Raw genomic sequence first — 24,354 nt, 5'->3', positions numbered from 1 at the left:
TAGCTATCAGCACTGGCTTTTGTTTTTAGTAGTGTCTAAGCTCAAGGGTAGTATGCACTCTAACTTATTTGTACTAGTTTGAATAATATTTGTACTATTTGCTAGGATACATAATTACCCTCACATTCTCTGAGTGGACAACCCTCATATTTTCTAAGTGGACAACAAAACACTTTTGTAAGTCTGGATAAGAACATCTGCTAAATGCCGTAAATGTAAATGGCCCTGTGGGTGTCTTGACCATTAAAAAGTAAAGTAAGGTTGGACTTCCAAATTATGCAGAGACACAAACAGAATGCAATCAGCAATTGTGCATTTGTATGGTAATTGGACCTGATAAAATCCATACAGATACAAAGTAGGTGTACCTACTACAGTGACCGGTGAGGGTATACGTCAATGTCAATTTATCCATAACAATTTCTATGGATGCCGGTAACCATGTCACGTATGATTTAAATTTTGAAGCACCACATGGGCCTTGCTTTGTAAAGCACAATCTTGCAGGCTGAAAAATCTCCACAAGGGGCACCATTAGCAGTCAAATAGTTTTTGATGCTTCATGAGAGGAGTGCTTTGCATTAGTTACATAGTGTTTTCTTGTTTATGTAAGAATTTAAAGATTTGCAAATGTTTTACCAATTATGTCATTCATTTTGGAGGTCACTATAAATGGCCAGGATTTTGTGCTCTCACCTACAAAACTCACAAAATCCTCTAGCTCTCTCTCCCACACCACAGCAAAAGCAGGCCTGTCATATTCCTCTGGGATGTGTTATAAAGAATGAACATTAAACTTTGAGCAATCAAAAGCATTTTGATTGGACCCACCTTAAAGTACTGGTGGACAGGCTTCTCACTAATGGTGGCCTGTGCTTGAGTCTGGCCAACCAAGTATTGCAGATAGTTCTCAAATCCTTCTGTATTTTTCAGAAAACGCATTGCTATATCATCATCTGTGTCACAGTCTTTCAGCCCAGGGAGAAGAATGCTGTAAAACAGTAAAGTAAAAACTTTAAAGTTTAAGAGAAGAGTTTTGAGGTTTACAGGTTTTAATTTTAATTTTTGATGTTGTATATTTAATACAATGCACCACGCTACATATTATTTTAAAAATATTATTTTTAATTATTTTTATTATTATTTTATAAATTAAAAGAGTAAAAAATTAATTTGGTCACTTTGTCTTGCACTCATGGAACAAGTCTAATGTATATTGGATATTACTGTAATATGAGATCTTTAAAATATGTGTACCTGCTGTGGAAAGTCCTGATGTCACTGATGTTCCGGAAGATGACATCTTTGTGAATGCGAATTTCAGGCAGGGTGCGCTCATCGTTAATATGTTCCAGATGATGTGAAGTAAGGAATTCCATCTCTCCTACAAACTCATTCTCAGTGCTAATGAGCTCCTGGATAAGTTGGCTACACACAGAATAATAATTTGGAACAGAGATAAAGACAAGATAACTTTGCTTGCCAGAATGTCACATTTAAACTAGAAACTAGCATTCTCTGCTTTAATCATGCAGGCACTGTTTTATTTCAAATCTAGGGACAGATGTGCTAATGTTATGTGCCAGCACAAACCTGATTTTGGTGTCACTGTTGGCAGTTGTGGCTCTTTTGCACTTTTGCATTTATGGAAGTTTATGGAGGTTTATGGAAGTTTCTTTCACAAAGTGCAAAATATCAGGAGGAGACTATTATAACAAATCACCTACTCAGATTTACCAACGCTGATAGTAAATACTGTCAATGTGCTATTTAGCATCTTCAAAAAGCTTGTCTTATTTTCAGCACCAACATGGCTGCCTCTGTTTACGCTAAGAAACAGAGAAACGTTTTTTTTTTAATACTGTACAAAAGTTTTTTGGCACTTGAGAAAATTAGATTTTTCTGTGCTCAGAAGAAACTATATTAGAACAAATAAAAATAACATTAAATGATATTAAATGACATTGCTTGTATGAATGTCAATGTATTTTTTTCACCATTTCCAAACATCTCCTTGCCTAAAGTAGTTTTTGGCTGCCTTGCTATCATATAGTGTAAATGCTATATATTAAAAAGGGTTTACATTCTTTCCATGCCTTTGGGTATGCATTTTTGTAAGTGGACAGGTAGATAAGGACACTTTTATGGGCAATGCCATTTCGTTATCTGGCCTTATGTACATCAGTAATGCCATTTACCAAATCATCCTGCATGATAGTACGGCCTGTATGGAGTATGTTACACACTTTGTTGAGCATCTGCATGAAGCTGAAGCTTGTGTGCTCCAGCTTCGTCCTCAATCTTCACTGTAAACCTGGAGCTGACAGTGAGAAGGCTGGTGTGGAAGATGGGAAATTCTGTACTATGGTAACTCAAAGCACGGTAATGGTCAGAAGGGACTATGTTTATGCCACCACAATACACACACATACCATACACATACATCATACAGTGCGTGAACTCACCAAAGCCTCTTTTTATACTCTCCCTCAGTGACCTCTTCGCCTGTGGTCTCCGGGACATCCCCAGTATCTATAAAAGGCTACAGTGCAGCCCAATAAACACCTATTTAGTCACTCTCTATGTTCAACATTCTAAAGTACAAAAATACACAATGTACCAAAAGAAAAGATGCTTTTTTGGGGGGGGGGATTTTTACCCGACTTCTCCCCAATTTAGTCGTCTCCAATTCCACACGCTAGTTAGGACTCCCCCAATCACACGATACCATCAACATCAGGAGGGTGAAGGCTAACACAAGCTTCCTCTGAGGCCTGTGAAGCCAGCCGCCGCATCTTTTCGAACTGCCACTCACACAACGTCATTGGAGAGTTGATCGCGCTCAGAGGAAAGCGCCAACCGCCAGATCTGTTACATCAGCTAACAGACACCTGCGCTGACTAGCATCGCGTTGAGTGACGTCGGGAGGAGGGGGGCGGGCCCATCCTACCCACCCAGAGAGAGTGAGGCCAATTGTGCTCTCTTGGACTCCCGACTGCAGACGGCTGTACCATCACCAGGGATCGAACTCGTGATCTTCTGATGATAGGGCCAACGCTTAGACGGTTGTGCCACTCGGGAGCCGAAAAGATACTTTTTTTAAATCTATTTTATCCCATTATATTATTACACTTTCTCCACATCGAGGGTTAAGGACTCATGGACTGACAGCACAGGACATGTTTTCAAAACACCAATAGCTGTATATATTTCTGAAAAGACTGAGAAATTTTTGCACTTACCTTCAGTTTCTTATCAAGATATGCTGGGGAAACCCACCCCTGGCGCGATGGTGTACTTTTGGTTGGCTTAGTTCGTACAAGCCATTTAAGTGGATGAGCCGAGTCCAGAACCTCCACATACTGTCCCTCCTTCAGAGCAATGCTGTCCTTACTCAGTCCCATGGGGTTGTAGTCTGCTGTTGCTATATAAATATCAAACATCTGCAGGGAGCAAATGAGTAGTCAACCTACTAATAATACAGGAGCACAGAAAATGCACTTAATGAACGGCCAATTGAGAAACATACTCCATAGTCATTAAAAAGCATTTCGGTTGTACTCAAAATAACACAACAAGGTGTAATGAAACAAAAATGTGTTCTGAATTCTAACGGTACTTTATAATGTTACAGGACAAAAATTATTTACAGCTGTGACCAGTGATTGAAGACACTCATGCATGTTTATACAGTGCAGCCTGTATGTAAATGGACGATAATGATTTTTGTTTATGCACTATAAACCAGACCTCTGGATTTAAAAACAACCTTGAAAGTTCACTTGTTATCTCTAAACATGAGGACCACAGAGGTTTCAAGGCTAGTAAAGCAGGGTTATGAAGAAGCTGAGGAGTAAGAATAACTCAATAACAGTCATAGTAAAAAAAAGGTGTGTTAAAACTGTTTGGTACATTCTTAAGAAGCAAGCATGTACTGGCTAACTTAATAATAAATTTTGCAGCTCACGGAAGACCACTGTAGTGGACAATCAAAGAACAACCTCAGTCATGAAGAAAAACTGTTGAACAGACCAAGGGTATAATGTCCATTTAGACACAGATGTGTCAAAGACTATTGTAAAGGAGCATGGTCTCAAGCAGAGCATTTACCCAAATATACAAATCAGTGAGAATGCTAAAAATAACATGAAAAACTTACTTTCAAAACAAAGTGTTATAAAAAGATGAGACAAAGATTAGCCTGTTCAAGACTTATGGAATGAAGAAAGTGTGCAGAAAAAAAAAACTACTCTTTATACAAAGCATTTCAACTTGCCTGTAAAACATATGGGCATGTAAAAATGTCAGTGGAAGTAGATCAATTGTCTTTATTGATAGCAGCAGGATGAATTACACAGTGCAGGGAAACATTAACTCATTTTCCAACCTTTATTATTTATTAACCCACTTATGCCCAGAGACTTTAAAATATAAGGAAATTTGCCAGACTTGCAACTTTTTCTATGTTTCTATCTTGTAGTAAAGAGAAAATTTGAAAATTCTGGAATGGGCATAATGGTTTAACTGCCAACAATACCGTCATGGCCAGATCCAGATGCAAATACCTCAAAATTTTGCAGCAGGTGCTTCACCCTGCAGCATGACAATGATCTGAAACACACTTTTGTAGCAAGTGTGGGGTTCTTCAGAGTTGCACAGCACACTTTTGAAGTCATTCACTTGACTTAAATCACACTGAGCATGCATGTCACTTATGAAGACAGAGTCAAAAATAGCAAAATATTTTGAAAAATACAACTCTTGTACTATCAATTTCAAAATCAAAGAGATTTACCTCTCCTCTGGCATCACTCTCATCTGACTCTGAGGAGGAGTCTACAATCAGTGAAGGAGGGCGTGAGCGGCCATGATGTGGGGATGGTGATGGAGTTTTGGTCTCATCATCACTATCAGCTCCTGGCACACGTAAGGACGCTAAAAGTGAAAGAGACAAAAAGGGATAGAAAGCACATTTAAAAGTGACTGATTTTCAGCATCACCACAATCAATTTATTTTATGCAGCTTGTGTTTGTGCTGTGTAGCTATGACAGTATTGGTGGTTCGGGCTAAGATGGTGATTCCATTGTGTTGTTGAATTGCCTGCTGGGAGGATTCTGGAAGGCCTAATGGCCTTATTTTAGCTAGGAGGAAGAAGTGGACTTAAATGTCACTTGTCTTAGAAAACCAGACAGAACCAATGCTTTATTAGGTATACCTACTTGGGCTGCCGTAACTTTTACAGCTAGTTTTAAACGATGAGTGATATTCTACATGGTTCTGTCACTGCTCACCATACTCCTGTGGCTAATTCTGTTCCGCTATAATACAGAACAAATCAGGTGCACCACATCACATGCTTTAGCTTGATATATTTCACATCATTTTACAATTTTAAGTACTTGTACGAACCCTGAAAAATTGAGAGCAATTAATCCCATAATGAAAAAATAGGAATGTATTTTTTTTAGATGTGAGATTACATTTCAAATACATTGTTTCATTACAAAATGTATTCCGAACACTACAGTTCATTAAAGAGAAAAAATGGTGATCTCCCTTATATATTTTTATTTTCCATATGGGATGAAACTTTAGTTATCCACAAATTTCCTATGCTCTGTAATATAATAAATAATATAATATAAATATATCCATAATTATAGATCCAGTATTCTAGAGAGGTTTTGAAACTAAGCCCTGATTTTAAAGAACCATGAAAATACTCCCATATGCCCCTGCTTCAAATCACCAAAAATGAATGTTGATCTAAAATTCACATTTTTGAGCTCTTAAAACACTTTGCATGGCTTCTGTTATTGTTAAACGACAATTTGACAGACAAACAGACAGACAGATAAATAAACATACAGATAAATGTAGATAAAGTATTTTTAACAAAAGTATCTACTGTAAAGGCACATGGGAATAAGATCATGATTCTACTGTTTTATTTGTACATACATACTGGATACATACTGGTTACTTTGGGCCATGATTTCATCCACTGGAGCACTTGATGATTCTGTAAGTTGTCTGAATAACAAATTAACGTTTCAGTCAGCATGTGGAACAAATGAAGGTATGGTAGGATGGATGAATGAATTATGGAATAAGGGAGTAATGAAATTCTAATCATAAGGGAGATAGGTTCGTAAGTGCACTTATTAGTGGTGGAATGTATAGAGGCAGTTAAAAAGGGAAACAAAGGATACACTTACTAGAAAAAAAATACCATGTTAACTACACTTCCTTTATAAGAGTAACATAACTATACATTAAAAAGGAACTTTACAGATTTTTCAAAATATGGTTTGATGTGAAATGCTTCATTGTACAGAAACTTACAGACTCAAGAAAGCCATTTTATTTACTGTCCAAAACCAACAGTGAACCTACATGTGTCATACCTATTCATGTCTTTATATGAGTTTTTATATGTAATATTGATGATAAAATAAAGCGTGCTAAAGGACAATTTTGAATTTGTACTAACACACTCGGAAAAACTTTTAAATATATATTTAAACGTGTATGTTTTGGGCAAAAACAATGTGTCAGGCATCAGGCAACATATCTATAATGACTGTACATCTATAATGTAATAACATTTTGTGAGGGAACTTTTAGACGCAATAAACACCTCAGAAGTCTGGCTCCTATCACTGCCACTGTCAACAATTCTGAGTCAGTAAGTTTCTCTAAAATGGAGCATTTCACATCACACCATTCTGAATGACTTTGTTTACATATTAATGATTCAATTACATTTCATTCTACATAATTTGAACACAGCAGCTGTCCTTTACATTGTGTGCAAATTATTTCATGATGAATGCACCAACAGAAATGTTTCAAAATAGCTTGAAATCAAATCTTTTTACATTTACTTACATTAAAAGTAAAGAATGTTGTTTTTGCCTTCCCCTGTAAACTTAACATTTTGGAGATACTTATTTTTCTTTGGACAGTGACAATATATATACATTTACTGTTAATGAACACACATGCAGATGAGAAATGAATTTGTGCTAACACATTCAAACTGTGCAAACTGTTTTCAGTGAACAACTATAATTCAACATTTACATACACATACACATCAAAGACTTGCAAAGGCATGCATTTGTGTGTGTGTGTGTGTGGGTACATTTTATTTTAAATAAACTGATTATCCAATTTGATATGCAATGACAATATGTTCATGATTTTATGAATTTTTATTATTTACTTTCAACAAACAAAACTAAAAATAAGAAATTTAAAATTGGACTACTGGAATTCAAAATTAAAAGAAAGATACTGGCTGTAGGACGTACTTTGCAACCCTAGTTTTTAAGCCTGAATCCATCATAGAATAGTTTGGGTGGACAAATGAATGCAGTAAATTAATTCTAAATTCTAAATTAATTAATTAATTTTAACATTACTTTTCATGTTCTTTCCATATTGAAGCCCATTTTCTGGATTCCATGGTTTAGTATTTCCCCTTTCATGTAAAAAAAAACAATTACGCCATAAAATAATCTGTACAATTTAACACACATTAATCTTTATACTGAATGAAACTTGATAGAAATGCATTTTTTTTAAAAAGGTTTCTTTTAATTTTATACTCATTGAAAACCTTTTCCATCACTGATCTATATATAGACGCTTGCATTTGATTCACAAATCAAGAAACAAATATATGTAAAACCAATTCATGTGAAATACCTAGTGAGTAATTAACTCATTCAGCCCTCCAAATCGTCTCTCACCTTGAGTGATCTTGGCAGACACCATCTCAGTGATTTGGGAGGTAAGCTTCTGTAAGAATTCTGCTGTATCTACTCCACCCAGGTAAGGCAGTTTGGCCTCTTCTAAAATATGGAGAAATATTATTTCAATACGATCAGAAAAAATTCACTTGCATAATTCACAAAGATTGGAAAGTTGCAATTTGCAAAGATTGGAACTGTTCGGTCATTAGGTTTAGAATTAGTGAGCATCACTCTGAAAATTCTTAGTATCAAAAAAATTGCCACTAACCTAATGTACTTTTGGTGAAAGTAAACAAAAACAAAAAAGCTTATGACAATGAAGATTTTGTGCATTAAGCAAATCAACTTCATATCCTGCTATTAAGATATAGTGGATATTAAAACTCTACACACCCTTGTAAACTTGCAGGTTTTTGTGAAGTAAAAAAAATGAAACCAAAATTAATATACATTTTTTCCATCTTTCATGTGAAACTGCAACCTATAAATTAAAGTAAAAAACTAGTCAGTATACTAGTCAGGAAGGCTGCCAAGAGGCCTATGGCAACAATAAAGAATCTGCTGGGATTTCTCGCAAGTACTGGTAGCTCCCTACATGTCACAATCTCTCATGTTCTTCTCATGCTTTGGCTATGGGGTAGGGTGGCAGGACGATAGGCTTAGTCATAGTTAAAAAATAAATAAATAAATAAATAAAATACAAGCCCAGCTGAATTCTGCTCGAAGGTATATCCAGGCTCACGAAACCATGTAAAATATGTTACATGGTCTAATGAGACCAAGGTTGCCCTATTTTGGCCATTTTCCAAAAGGTTTGCTGGGCACACAAATATCACACCACATCACCCAAAGAACACCATCCCATGGTGGTGGCAGTATCATACTTTGGGCTGCTTTTCTTTAGCTGGAACTGGGGCTTTACTCAAGGAGAAAATAATAATTTATAATTCCAAATACCAGTCAATTTTGGCACAAAACCCTCATGCATCTGCTAGAAAGCTGAAGATGAAGAGGAATTTAAAATGTTAGCATAACAACAACTGAAAGCATACACCCAAAACCAAGAAAAGAATGGCTCCACAAAAAAGGATGTGGAAAAGCCTTCTAAAATTTATTTTGTCTTAATTTATTTTGATTTCTTTTTTTACATCATAAAAACATGCCACTTTTTACAGAGGTATGTAGACATTTTATATATCGACTGTATTTTCATGTCTGAAACTTCTTGCATCTCCAACTGCAAATGAACAGGTTTCTAAAAAATGTTTTTTTATGAATTCAAAGCTGTTGTTGATTTTACTGGACAAAGAAAACATACTCACTATATGAAAATGAAGATTTTCTTTTTTAAAATAAAATATAAAGAGGCATCCACTCCTGGTGTCCCTGAATAAACCTGAATTGGCTTGCTCTGCATCTTCCATTTCTATCCGGATATTACATCAGACATTGCAATTGCAATCTTCTCGGACTGGAAATCATATTTAGGATATGTCTGTGTCAGAGCAAGCTTTGAGAATGCCACTAACACAACCGCATTAACACTTGCTTAAAGTTCTCATGCTGGATGGACTTCTATTTATGATACAAACATAATTGTGTCATTATATCTTGGGCTAAATTTGCCCAAGCAAATCAAGTGCTCAATTCCCCTCTCCCCAAACAATGCCACTGGGCTAGGCTTTGACTGGTTTCTGACCTAATACCCAGTTTTACCTTGGTGAAGATAAAACCATATTAGTTTGGAACTAACTTCGATATCCCTATGAATCATGAAGCACAAATCAAGCTGACAGCATCAATGTCAGCACAATTTCTGCCATAGAAATGACACTTGCTGTACAGAGCAGTAACCTGGTCAATGGCTTGCAATTTCACAATAATTAACACAAAAGTAACAAAAGACAACTGTTTAATAAACACATTCTTACCTCTGCTTTCTTCCTCTGGTGGGCTAATTGTAATTCCTAAAAATCTAAAAAACACATAACAAGTAATCAGGAATGAGCCCAAAGTATTTAACTTTACTGCTTTTTCCTATAACCTTACTGTTCCAGAACTTACTCTGGTGTAACTTTGCTCTCTGGCACTGCTGAAAAAGATAAATAATGAGGAAAAATCAATTTTGAATCAAATCATATAATTGTTCAGATACTAGATTAGCTTCTAAACAGTATGGTAAACAATGTAAGGCATAAAGATCATGCAAGTAATAAGCAAGCATTCATTCAGTGGGAGTTTCCTACCATGTTCCACATCCAGACAAGCAGTGTTAAGAGTTTGGCCAGCACAGTTGGTAGCAATGCAGGTATAGGTGCCACTGTGTTCCTTCCTTATATCCATCAAGATCAAGCTGTGCTGGCAGCCTGAGCTGGCGACCTTGTATCCAGGTGTGTCTGCTTTTATCCACAAAACATCCTTCATTGGTTCCTCCTTCAGCCAGTTTATGGAGGGAGTTGGAGAGCCTGCAGATATAAAAATTAGCTTCCATATTTATTCTTGCACTAATGGTCTTTATGAACCCCTATGAAACCAGTTAAACTTTTTTTTTTAATCCCAGGAGCTGTTCAGATTATATCTTGAATTGTACTGGCAGTATATGATACTATATAGTTTAACAATAACTAACAAGGCTTAAGAATGCATACAACACTACTTAAAGACGAAGAGTTTCTAAAACAAACGTTCAGCAAAAAATCTATTTTCTCTTCAATGTATCAAGACATGTTTAGCGTCCCAAGTTTGCCTTTTAGTTTTGCTGGAGTCATGAAGCTAATGTAGCTAACAAGTAATGGAAGTAATGGACAAGTAGTGGAACATTAAGCAAACTTACTTGCTTCAGACACTGTATGAAATATTGTTATCTATAAAAAAATGGACAAAAGCGTAGATAAAATTCAAGACAAAAAAGCTTTTACTACTATTTTTAACTTTTGTTAAAATTAAAATCAATTTTATTTTGTTAGCTACATTAGCAACGTAGCTCCAGTGCAGCTTTTGCTGAAACCATCTCACAGTACACTTGTAGAGGAGACAAACAAAATAATTTGAATTATTAAAGTATTTTATGATAGTAACAGAGTGCTCTGAACACAGAGCCTCAATACAACACCTTCCACTTTGACTGATAGTGTGATACTCGATCCCTGTTTCACCGTCCTGTTGCAGAACCTCTCCAGAAATCGTGGAGGCATCAGAGGCTCTTTTGAGTCTGTGAAGTACAGCGCAGTGGAACACAATGACATGGAAGAGAAATATCTGATTTTAAATAAGTTCAAACTTGTCTAAAAACTCCAATTAATAACCCTAACAGAGCTTCAAGAAACAATTTTGTTTTGCCATAGCATTCCTCAAAAATAGCATAATAATGTTTAAATCCAAATTAAACAGTCACATTGCTTGCTATCATAAAAATACAAATTTCAATATGACAACCGACTCCTTTTACTTTTTGGGTACATACCTCTGAGTTTTAAATGCTTAGGAATTCGTTCCCCTGGCCCTAGTACAAAGACAATAAGGATAGAAAAAAGAAAAAGCCATTTTCTGATTGCTGAGATGATTCAAATTGAAAATAAATAAAAAACAAACTGTTCACAAAAACAATATAATAATATAATTTCATATAACTGAAGAAATGTTGTGATTGACTCACTTCAACTCAACAAGGATTGTACTTACCAAGTATGACCATACGTGCAGAGGAATAGGCAGATCCAGCTGTATTGCTGATGTAGGCAGAATACTCCCCACTGTCTTCACATTTCACCTCCACAATTTCTAAACTGTACATGTCTCTCTCTGAAGACAGCAAAACCCTGTTTGAGGGCCGCAGTGGTGTGCCATCCTTGAACCAGTAAACTCTTGGTGAAGGGAACCCTGAAAATCAACAATCAACTTTAACCTATTAAGAGCAGCTCACAAGCTAAATAAAACAGTGGCTGCATCCAGAAACACTAAAAAAGTTAGGGTAAACGTACCTATTAAGCTCACATACTCATTAAGCACACTACCATTGTGGGGTTCAAATTACTTTAAGAAAAAATAATGTACTATTCTACTTGATAGGTAATTAATGTATTTGTTACTACACACTCTTGTCATTTTAAATCAACCAGATAACTGCATACTAAGATGTAGCTATACATGTGTTCACACTTACTGGTGGCCATTTTGAAAGCTGTCTAAAATTTTGATCAGAAGAAGAGTCCTGAAAACTCACATTTTTTAGATGTTTTAACCTTTTATTGTTCAGAACTATGCATAGAATAACTTGAAACTTGGATGTGAGAAACACTATTAACAGTTAAATCAAAAGACATAGCACAATAGCTATAGTGCATAGTTAGCATAGTAGCCATGATTGTGTGCAACACTAATATATTACATCACAGGTATTACTGGCTTGTATTTAAAAATCCATAATACTTTAAATTTGCAGTTTATTGATATTATTCATAGTTTCTAGCCTAGTTTATATTGTTCTTGGGCAACCCAGATGAATTAATTGTTGAACTGGTTTGACTGATTTACAACCCCATTTCCAAAAAAGTTGCGACACTGTGCAAAATGTAAATAAAAACAGAATGCAATGATGTGCAAATCATTTAGCCCCTATATTTAATTGAAAATAGTACAAAAACAACATATCAAATGTTTAAACTGAGAAATTTTATTGTTTTTTTAAAAAAATATATGCCCATTTTGAATTTGTTGTCAACAACACATTCTAAAAAAAGTTGGGATGGGGGTTCACCACTCTGTGAAAGACTGATCAAATAGTGCAACAATTCAAGAATAATGTTTCTCAACATAAAATAGCGAAGAACTTTTGCTTTTCATCATCTTTGGTACATAATAACATTAAAAGATTCAGAGAATCTGGAGAAATCTCTGTAGGCAAGGGACAAGGCCAAAAAACAGATCTTTGGGCCCTCAGGTGGTACTGCATTAAAAACACATGATTCTGCAGTGGAAATTCTTTTTCATTCAATTGAAATTCTTTTTGGAAATTATGGACACTGTGTCCTCCTGGCTAAAGACCACTCAGCTTGTTATCAGTGCACAGTTCTAAAGGCAGTATTCGTGATGGTATAGGGGGGCATTAGTGCACATGGCATGGGTGACGTGCATATCTGTGAAGGCACCATTAATGCTGAATGATATATACATGTTTTGGCAACATATGCTGTCATCCAGACGACGGCTTTTTCGGGGAAGGCCTTGCTTATTTCAGCAAGACAATGTCAGACCACATTCTGCATGTATTACAACAGCATTGCTCCGTATTAAAAGAGTCCGGGTGCTAAACTGGCCTGCCTGCAGTCCAGACCTGTCACCCTCTAATAACATTTGGCGCATTATGAAATGAAAAATACGACAAAGGAGACCCTGAACTGTTGAGCAGCTGAAATCCTATATCAAACAAGAATAGGAAAACATTTCACTTTCAAAACTACAGCAGTTGTTCTCCTCAGGTCCCAAACGCTTACAGAGAGTTGTTAAAAGAATGTGATGAAACACAGTGGTAAACAGGCCCCTGTCCCAACACATTTTTTGGAATGTGTTGTTGGCATCAAATTCAAAATGGGCACATATTTTTTAAAAAAACAATGAAATTTCTCAATTTCAACATTTAATATGTTGTCTTTGTAGGAATGTCCTTTAAAAATATGGTTTACGTGATTTGCATATCATTGCATTCTATTTTTATTTACATTCTGCACAGCATCCCAACTTTTTTGGAAATGGGTTGTATAAAGGTTTGGAATGTGTTACTGTAAAAAGTGTTTTTAAAAATGTTTTTTTTTTTTTGCATTTAGTTAATACTAGCAAACGGCATGTTCTCCCTGTGTCTGCATGGGTTTCCTCTGGGTGCTCCGGTTGCCTCCCACAGTCCAAAGACATGCAGTCAGCCCAACTGGTAATACCTAATTAGGGGTGTGTGTGTGTGTGTGTGCGCATGTGTGTGTGTGTGTGTGAATGTATATGTCTGTGTGTTTGCCTGTCTTCTGACCTGACAACTGACTTTCAGTTGCTTCACCATAATTTTAATAGGAATATTACAATCTCAGTCATGTCACATTAAGTGACACATGAGTTATTCAGTATTTTAAATCTTTTATCATCTACTTAATAGGATATGTTTATAGTTTCAGAAGAGTGCTTTCAAAAATATCTGACCTTTGACCCTGACACTCATCTTGGCATTGGGCGCTCCTGGACTGAGGTAAATGTCACGCAGCTCTTCCACCACTTGAGGAAGTTGTTCATCCTCCACCACAGATTCAAAGGCCTCTGTGTCCCTATGCTCAGAACTAAGCAATAGAATAAACAAGTCAATTTTGGTTTTGGGGTGGCCTTCAAAAAGACAGTGAAATTTGCACTGATTTTTTCCTGCATACTGAAGCTGTCTGCCTATGTTATAATGGAAATGAGGTTAAAGAGTACAATTTTATTTAATTTATTTATGGGCTTATTTTAAAAAAAGCCTTATTTATGGGCATGTGCATTTCATTGTTTGAGTCTTAAACAATAAAATGCATAAGCCCATAAATAAAGCATTCTAGTGGCATTCTATTCTTTTACCTCAGTTTCCAAACTGACTTCATTAAATTAAAAATAAAATTAACATAAAATAAAAGTAAAATAAAGTTTAGAAGTGTAACAGAAGAATTGGTAGCATATCGTCTGTACATAACACACATAACATACATGTTTTATGTTAAGTCTGAAACTCCTGAAAGGGTAAATTCAACATGTATCTATTTTTAATACAAAAGTCATCAAATCCATTTTGGATAATGCTATTGCAAATGATAAAAACAACTTAATTTTACCTGGATACATAGCCTTTAGCACTAACATAGGAGGATGTCTCTGTTGCATCAGCTGCAGTGTCATAGTCTGAGCTACAAGACACTATAAAGATAAAAGTACATATTTTGCATTATCGGTGCATTCGCATTGGCATACTTCATGAATACACAGAATTAAGATGATTATTTGAGTAGAAAACATGAAATGCTTGTTTGTACGGAAGCTCTGAAGGGTAAGACGAAAAAAAAAAAAAGTTGAAAGCGTGTTCCTGAGTCTACGTTCCACGTTATTTATTTTTTCTGCCTGTATAACACACCAAAAACAGATATAAGAATATATTTCTAGCATCACTAGCTCCCAGCTTCGACCACAGGAAAGCAATGCAACAAAGTCAAAGTCAAATTTATTTATATGTATGCGGATTAAAAGAAGGATTGCATTTGAAGGCTACTGTTTCACTGTGGAAACACGATCAACTCTAGTGAACTAGACTCAGTCCCTGCTTGGCATCTGGCAGCAGGAAGTGGCAACTACACTGTGTGGAGATGGCATGTCCTGATATGTGGCACTTGGAAGAAGGCACCTGCTACCAATAACCGGTAACGATTGGCACTAACCAAACGCCACTTGGTTAGTGGCGTTTGGTTAGTGCCCCTCCTGAGCAGGAGGTGCCACGGGCTATCCGCTGCAGACGCCAGTGAGGGACCACTGTAAATACTACAAAGTTATAAATAAAAATAAGATCACAAGCCTACATTTCTCATGTGGTGTTTAATAAATATGCTGATAAAAGGTCTTTACAGCGCTTTGATTTAGCATGAATAACACATCGCAATTAATTCAGTTTGAGTATGCCTTTGTCAACTCTCTATGCTACAACAAAGCCTGAAAAGAGCCTGTAATCAAGCTAGTTTTACTGTTGTAGTCACACAGCCTTTAGCTAAAGTAGCTAATTTCAGTTAGAATCGTCAACCCAACAGCAAAATCAGTGAATCAACAAAATGATAGTCTATCTTGTACGAAGTCTTTTAATCGACATTCCAAATTGGGCCCTGTGCAAACTCACTGACAAAGGAGTGCGTCAGTGCAGAGAGTCCTTCAAGACATCACAAACTACAGAAGACTGTTGCCCCCTGCTGAAGCAAACAAAGACCTGGTTGACGACCTGAATGACTTCTATTGCAGGTTTGAGAGGGATAAATTCAAGATTCAAGAGTTTTATTGTCATTTGCACAGCAGAAACAGGCAGTTACACGGTACAATGAAATTCTTACTTTGCTGTTCCTCCATTCACCAAATATAATCTTAGAAAAAAAATTGAAATATAAAAAATATATATTAAATACACAAAATAAGTACAAATACACTAAAAACAATAGTAAAAAAGTACAGTTACATGTGCAAAGTTAAAAGAAAAATTGGAAGTGACATGTGCGTATGTGCAAGTATGTAGAGCAGCGGTCCATAAAGTGCATGTGAACAGTAGTGTTCTGTGCAAGTAATAGATATAAACAGTAGTATTCTGAGAGCAGCAGTACAGTGTATGTAAGGTGCAGTTATTGAGTGCAAAGTCGGCCAAAAGTTAAACTAGTTCAGAGTGGGAGGAGGGAAGAGGTAGTGAGTGATGTGTTCACAAGCCTGATGGTCATCAGTTCACACCCCTCTATCACGCCAGCTCAACATCAGCCCCCATCAAACCTCAGGCAACCCCCCATCCTCCCCCTAGACACTCAGGCTGCACTTAAAATATGTTAAGTGGATATGAGCAGGCTCTTCCAGAGACAGAAGACCAGAAAAGGGCCAGGTCTAGATGCTGTTTCCACCTCCTGTCTTAAAGCCTGTGCTGACCAGCTGGCTCCAGTCTTCACATAGATCTTCAACAGATCCCTGGAGCTAGAGAAACTGACCTTCACAGGACTGAATAACTACACGCCCTGTCTCTTCAACACCTGTGGTCATTAAGTCCTTTAAATGACTGGTTCAGTTCAGAATACTTTATTAGTCCCAAAAAGGGCAATTCAGCTTTCTCGTCCATACACACGACTGTACATATATACACACACATACGTCAGAGACACTAAATCCACATACATAGGTAAATGCATAAATAAATAAATCAATGCACGGAGACAATGAATATAATCATTTAAAAAGACTATTATCTGCATTTAGTAGCTTGATAGCAGAAGGAACAAAAGACTTGGAATAGCGATTTGTTCTACTGAGGGGCATGAGATAACGCTGACCTGATGGCATTATAGTAAATTTGCTGGACAAAATATGATCAAATTGAGTGATAATTCCTTTTGCTTTCTGAGCCACTTGTTTAACCCACAGGGAGCCCAAGTCTCTCTGTTGGACTCCAATTATCTTTGAACAGATTTTTACAACACCATTCAGGCTATTCTCTCCCTCACTGACAGCCCATTTAACCAACAAATAAACGAGAAAGTTAAAACACTTTCAATAAATGACTTATAAAAACTACACAACACTGTATGACAAACATGAAAAGAATTCAACTTACGCAGTAAGTGAGCTCTTTGTTGACCCTTCTTAACAACCAGCTCTGTATTCGCATCAAATTTAAGTTGGGAGTCAAATACTGTTCCTAAGTACTTATATGTGTCCACAATTTGTACCTCTTTTCCTTGTATGACACTAGCTTTTGGTTCCTTTTTATTTTGCCTGAAATCAATGATTAATTCCTTAGTTTTTGACACATTAAGGTCAAGAAAATTCTCATCACACCACGTCACAAAAGCAGGAAGAGCACAACCATGATCTGACTCTAAACCCTGTAGAAGAGACAATAATACAGTGTCATCAGACAGCTCTCTAGAAGTCCTGCAGCTGTCCGTGTACATAATAAAAAGTTAAGGGGACAGGACACAACCCTGAGGTGCACCCATATTTGAGACCATGGTGCTGGACATACAGCCATTCACCCGAACTTGCTGAATTCTATCGGTCAAAAAATCTAAAAGCAACACCAACAGCTGATCAGGTAATTTAAAATAAGAAGCCAGTCGCTCAACCAAAATATGAGGCTGCATCTTATTAAAAGCCGAAGAAAAATCAGCAAATAAGAGTCTCACATGAGAATTGGGTCTCTCGAGGTGCTTATACACCCTATCAAGGATAAAAAGTTTTGCATCCTCTACACCCTTACCAGCTTGGTAGGCAAACTGCAAAGGATCTAATTTATTACCAATAAGAGAGACAATTATATATTTTTTAAATCTTTTCAAAATTTTTAATAACAAGGGACGTGAGTGCAACCGGTCTAAACTCACTTAATTCCTTGGCGTTTTTCAATTTTGGAATAGGTATCATAATGGATGTTTTCCAGATTGTTGGTATCTGACCACATTTAATACACAGCTGGAAAAATCTTGTGAAAACCTCACTAAGCTGATCAGCACAATGATGCAAAATGTGCCCACAAATGGCATCAGGACCAGCAGCTTTGTTCATGTTCACCCTCCTAAATAGATCCGTAACACGCGCATAAAAACATCCATAAGTGTAAGAAAAACACTGAAAACATTGCTACATCCGTGTTCAATGGGTCCCCGACATAAACGACATGTAAAGAAAACATAAAAAAACAACAGACGAGCCGCTAATCGAGTCGCACACTATAAAGCGCCCCGGAAGTCGTGCCACACGGCAGCCTGGTGTTGGCCCACCTGAAGAATGTCACAGGACACGTGCTCGACCCCCTGTGGTTTGCCTACCGAGCAAACAGGTCAGTAGATGATACAGTCAACATGGGACTGCACTACATCCTGCAATACCTTGACTGCCCAGGGACATATGCAAGAATCCTGTTTGTGGACTTCAACACCATTCTTGAAATCCTCTCCTCCAAACTCTCCCAGCTCACTGTATCCCCAGCCATCTGTCAGTGGATCACCAGCTTCCTGACAGGCAGGAAACAGCAGGTGCAGCTAGGGGAAGTCACTTCTGCTGTGCAGACAGTCAGCTCTGGTGCTATTCAAGGATGCGTACTCTCCCCTCTGATCTTCTCTCTCTACACAACTGCACCTCTACAGACCTATCTGTTAAACTCCTGACATTTGCAGACAACACTACTGTCATCAGACTCATCCAAGACTGAAAAAATCATATCCATAGCTACCCCGTTTTCTCTGGATAATTATTACACCTATATTATCCATACCACTGAACACAATTTCATTAAAAAAAAAATGTACACTACTGTCGTTTGCCCTACCACACACATTCTTATGTATATTGTTTGTCCTTATATTTCTTATGTTGCTTGTATACTGTGCATTTTTTTGTCTGAAAATAATATGTACATTGCCTGCATATTATTGTCCTTCTATTTTATTCTATTATTGCTTGTATACTGTGTCTAGTGTATTTTGTGTATTGTCTGTAAAGTATACGTACATTGCTAGTATGCTGTATGTAATACTAGAGAGACACCAACAGTTGGAACCAAATTCCTTGTGTGTCAACATACTTAGCCAATAAATCTGATTCTAATGGCCAATGGTGGGGCTATTATGTGCTACATGCTAAGTTACTGCTTTATGCACAGAACTGTTGGTATGTGCCTGTTTTGAGTGGCACGCACTGTTTCTGAGTGGCAGGCGCCACTGCCGAGTGCCACTAACGGAGCGGTGTGAGTAGCAAGTGCCACTTGTTACCAGCTATTGATGGCACCTGGCAATACGTGCCATTTCTAGATGGCAACCAGGGACTAAACCCCCTCTCACTGGTGTTCTTATAAATGCATAATTATGCTTATGTCGAATTTATATTAAATTATGAGCTTTTAGAAGAGCTGTTAACCAGTTGTCATACATGTAATTTACTATATTAAACCGACATCTATCTACCTATCTATATCATGGACACCAGGGGTGCCCAATCCTAGGCCTGCAGATCTACCACCATGTAAAGTTTTCTCCATTATTCAGATACCCCTGCAGGGCTTAATTACCTGGATCAGGTGTGACTGACTATGACTAGAGCTAACCTCTGCAGATTGATAGATCTCCCGGACCAGGATCGGTCACCCTGATCTGTACTACATGGAGCTCCATCGCTCCAGAGAACACAATTCCACTTTTCCACAGCTCAGTGCTGGGGGGCTTTATACCCCTCTAGCTGATTGGGAATGGTGCTCATGTGTGGCTTCTAACAGAGAGTAACTGAACATCTTTATCAGCAATGGGTGCACCTTAATGTTGCCGAATTCAATAAAGGAAGTCGACAAACTTTTGGACACATAGCCAGTCTGTCTGTCTTTGCCATCATAGAGGAAGTGTTAATATAGTTATTGTTTTTTCTGGTGATTTAAAGTTAAGATGATCATGATGTTACCATGAATAAGAGGCCACCACTGAAAATTCAGTAGCTGTTTCTCAAGACTGACTGTTTCCTCTTGAACTGAAACTTCACATATTGTTCAAACGTACATTGAAAACATATCTGGACTTTGAATGTCATATGGCTCTTTAGAAGGACATTGGGCATCGTTCACCAACCATTCTGAAGAAGAAATTTCTTCTCAAAACCCACTTATGCTTTTTTCACAAAGATTTTGAGGTACACCAAATGTTTTCTTATTTGGGGTTTGTTCTTAGGTAAGAACAGAATCTATACACACATAAGAGCACAAAGGTGTGAACAACTATATGGTTTAAGAACATGTAATGAATCTGATGTAGACTTTTTCTTCAGACCTTTCTCAACAACAAATTTAGGAAAAAATCTAGCAACATATTAGTGAATGAGAATGATTATTATATGAGTGACTTCAAACAATGGCCTGTTTATGGTCTTCAACAAATGTTACATGAGCATTCATATCGAATTATTTTATTATGATGCTCTGTGACAAGTTCAAGACCATGAACAGACATTGTTACTTGGGTGATTTTAAATCAATGTTATATTGGAAAGATTAGCATAAAACATTGCCCAAACAATGCCACAATATTTACAATCCATTGGGTGGTCTATGTAATGTGTAATTTGTAGTGAGTAAAAATATTCATCTTTCAGTGTTTCCTACTTACATTTACCACAGTTGTGTTTTCTTTATTTTGCAATAAACAACCTTTTGTATCAGATTTCCACTTGTTTGCATATTAACAATGTGTCATTTAGCTGTGACAGTATAAACTGATACTGATATTAACGTAATGCCACAAAAGGAAAACAATGTGTATGTACATTAATTATTTCAGTTGAGCCAATTTGACAGAGAGGCATTCATAAGGAATTGTATGAACTGCATTACATGTGAAGTTAGAACTGGTCCTCTATAATGTAAGACAGACAGACAGACTGAGACTGACAGACTGTGTGTCTAAATGTTTGTAGACTCCCTTTACTGAATTCAGCAACATTAAGGTGCCCTCACTGCTGACAAAGATCTTCAATCACAATTATGCACACAAAGCTTCTATAATCTCTAGAGAAAAGCACAGCCACTAGAATGGGATGCTCTATAGCAGCCACACATTAGCCTAAGGTCACCATTCCCAGAGCCAAGCACTGAGCTGTGGAAAAATGGAACTGTTTTCTTTGGAGTGATGGAGCTCTATTCATAGTGTAGATCAGGGGTGCCCAATCCTGGTCCTGAAGATCTATCACCTCGCAGAGTTTAGCTCAAATTATAACCTATCACACCTGATTCAGGCAATTAAGGCCTTCAGGGTCATCTGAATAATATAGCCATCTGAAATCTGAACTTTCCATGATGATAGCTCTGCAGGCACCCCTGGAGTCCCTGATATAGGTAGATAGAAAGATATCAGTTAAATTAAGAAAATGAGATGCATGACAACTGGTTAATACCTCTTCTAAAAGCTCATACTTTTATAAATTTGACATACATAATTATGCATTCAAAAGAATGCCAGTTCATGTACTACAGCTGATCATCTTTCCACAGTAAAACAGTAACTTAGCCCTCAAATGCAATCCTTCTTTTAATCCACTTACAATCACCTCTTGTGTTCAATTTTCAGGCTTGAATAAACAGAGGAATAAATGGGTAGTTTGAGTACAAACGTGCTGTTACTGTGCAACGTGTTAATTTCTCCGTTTCTGTGTATTTTCCATCTAGAAACACCATTTGCGCTACTTAGCTACTCTAGCCACAGCAAATAAAACATTATCTACTGAATAAGCAGGTCTACGTACACTAAACTGAACTTGGTAGCTAACCTACCGAGACAAATTAGGACGACAGGTAAGCTATATGAAGGTTTGTGAGCCATTACATTGTCCTACAAACAGTACAGAAATTCTAGGTGACCAAAACGGGCTTGGCTAGCATGTAACTATCATACATAATCTCCTACTGTCACTTAGCTAATAAGCTGACGTTTTCTTTCAGGGTTGTTATAGGCAAACTTTAAAAGAAAGAACCGCTCAACCATTCGACACACCTGCGACAGAATGACAGCTAACATTACTTCTGTGGTCGCCTCTGCAATGGCAGTCTATTGAGTTGTATTGCTTCCATGTGGTCATAGCTGGTAGCACACTAATTCTTAGCATTTATCCCCCCAGAAAGAAAAAAATTACCTGGTCCCTGAGGGGTAAGAGACAAAAAAATCTGCTGCCCCTTGTAGTCAAATCTGGTACAGCAGCCTAATTCTTAACATCTGGAAAAAAATGAGGTTTTTGATGGCTGAAATTGCACAAGTGATGCTAGAAATATTTTTTCAACTGTTTGGTTTATTATACAGGCAGAATAAATAAATAATATGGAACTATGACTTAGGAAAGCACTTTCAACTTTTTTTAATCGTACACTTCAGGGCTTCCATATGTCTGTGCATCAGTATGGGTTATATAAATCAACTAGGGGAGGGGTCGGCAACCCAAATGTTAAGTCCTTTCAACAAAAATCAAACCACCGCCACAACATTTTATGTCCATTTTACCATTCTGGCTATAAATATGTCTCAGTATGTGAGTATAGGCCAAAAAATATAAAATAAACAAAAACGAAGACTTACTTTGCTCTGCTTTGAGCCTCAGCACAGCTATAGGTGCTTTTCTCTGGCAGGATACTTTTCCACAAAAGTAAAATAGTTTATTGTAAAATGTCTCTCATCGTTCGATTTTTTTTTTGGAATAGGTATGTTTGAGCAGGGAAATCACCAAAATGAAGACCACTGATCTAGCCAAAGCCACCTTTATCCCTAGGTCAGGGGTTAGCAACATGCAGCTCTTCTTCTGCCCTGTTGCGGCTCCACAGCAGAAAAAGATTTTTTGAAGGAAAAATAAAATAATCCTCCTTTGCAGTAAAATAAAGCTCTGCTGATCGTTCTAACCCAGTTTTAACAAAAAATGGTCTTAAACGCTGGAGTTAAGGTAGCTAATGGGAGTTAATGGAGTTAATGTAACTGCCAGCCTTTAACCCTGAAGATCGGCGCGCAGACTGCTGGTCACATAGCAATGCAGACAATCTCGCCTGGCAAAGAGAAACATTGCAGACGAACATCAATGATTTGGACACGAATGGACTTATTTGTATTTAAAAGCATTCCAGCTCATTTCCTGAAAAACTGTCAAGCACGAAAAAGTCGCAAAGCTGAAATCAGCTTCTCGTTTGCCAGCTTCTTGTTCAGATTTTCCCATTCCACCTTACATGGTGCAGCAGTGACATTCTGGCGCCTCGGGCACCATTTAAGGTGGAACGGGATAATTCAATCTTTCTCTTTGCCAGACGAGACTGTCTGCATTGCTATGTGACCAGCAGTCTGCGCGCCGATCTTCAGGGTTAAAGGCTGGCAGTTACATTAACTCCATTAACTCCCATTAGCTACCTTAACTCCAGCGTTTAAGACCATTTTTTGTTAAAACTGGGTTAGAACGATCAGCAGAGCTTTATTTTACTGCAAAGGAGGATTATTTTATTTTTCCTTCAAAAAATCTTTTTCTGCTGTGGAGCCGCAACAGGGCAGAAGAAGAGCTGCATGTTGCTAACCCCTGACCTAGGGATAAAGGTGGCTTTGGCTAGATCAGTGGTCTTCATTTTGGTGATTTCCCTGCTCAAACATACCTATTCCAACTCATCTGTTAGTTGACAAGTTTAGTAGGTGGTTTTTTGAGGAGAACCATTACCAAACTGTGCTGGACATCAGCCCTCTAGGACCAGAGTTGAATACCCCTGCACTAGATGACTATTATTAGTAATGTAAGTAATGACACACATGCTTTTTCAGGTGGCGTCAATCCAAAGTCATGCATAAACATGTCATTTTCAAGATATTACAACATCACTGGTAAAAGAAAGTGGCAGATCAGTTGCAAGGACATAATGAGAAGCGACAGATTTTCAGGCACCATTAATTCCATTCCAGTTTTTTAGCAGTTTTTTTAGTTTGAGGACACTTTCTTTTAGCAGTGTACTCACTTTCCACCCTAAGCTCCGCCTTGCTGGAAGCGATGCCACTGTCATTCTCAGCCATACAGCGGTACACGCCCATGTCAGATGGTTGTACAGCTGTAATGATCAATTGATGGCAGCCCTCCTGGTCTTCATTGATCATATAATGGTCATCTTCTTCTACCATTTTCCCATCTTTGAACCACCGTATGCTGGGAGGGGGTTTGCCGATGATCACACAGTCAAAGCTCACTGGGTACCCATCAGGGACCTCCTGGCTATGGAGCTGTGTCAGGAAGACTGGGGCCGCTGTGAGCCCAAAGGGTAGTGATAGAGGAAACATTGAAAAAGTATGGCAGAACACTGCAAAACACCACTTGCAG

General features: G+C 37.5%; 1 protein-coding gene across 1 annotated transcript in view; it reads right to left on the bottom strand.

Moving 5' to 3' along the window:
- obscnb (obscurin, cytoskeletal calmodulin and titin-interacting RhoGEF b) overlaps positions 1 to 24,354 on the bottom strand; it is a 130,992-nt gene that overhangs the window by 24,192 nt on the left and 82,446 nt on the right. Inside the window, exons 51-65 of the mRNA XM_036592309.1 lie at positions 23,999 to 24,280; positions 14,601 to 14,682; positions 13,945 to 14,078; positions 11,443 to 11,640; positions 11,225 to 11,263; positions 10,874 to 10,972; positions 10,008 to 10,226; positions 9,826 to 9,853; positions 9,693 to 9,736; positions 7,759 to 7,860; positions 4,796 to 4,935; positions 3,243 to 3,443; positions 2,466 to 2,542; positions 1,258 to 1,428; positions 832 to 991 (exon numbers count right to left, since the gene is read on the bottom strand). Coding sequence (XP_036448202.1) covers positions 832 to 991; positions 1,258 to 1,428; positions 2,466 to 2,542; positions 3,243 to 3,443; positions 4,796 to 4,935; positions 7,759 to 7,860; positions 9,693 to 9,736; positions 9,826 to 9,853; positions 10,008 to 10,226; positions 10,874 to 10,972; positions 11,225 to 11,263; positions 11,443 to 11,640; positions 13,945 to 14,078; positions 14,601 to 14,682; positions 23,999 to 24,280 — 1,976 coding nt within the window. The remainder of the gene's footprint in view (positions 1 to 831; positions 992 to 1,257; positions 1,429 to 2,465; positions 2,543 to 3,242; positions 3,444 to 4,795; positions 4,936 to 7,758; positions 7,861 to 9,692; positions 9,737 to 9,825; positions 9,854 to 10,007; positions 10,227 to 10,873; positions 10,973 to 11,224; positions 11,264 to 11,442; positions 11,641 to 13,944; positions 14,079 to 14,600; positions 14,683 to 23,998; positions 24,281 to 24,354) is intronic.

Source organism: Colossoma macropomum, unplaced genomic scaffold, assembly GCF_904425465.1.
Source record: "Colossoma macropomum unplaced genomic scaffold, Colossoma_macropomum, whole genome shotgun sequence".
NCBI lineage: Eukaryota > Metazoa > Chordata > Actinopteri > Characiformes > Serrasalmidae > Colossoma > Colossoma macropomum.
The sequence above is the reverse complement of the archived record's forward strand: the minus strand, read 5'-3'. Positions and strand labels throughout refer to the sequence as shown.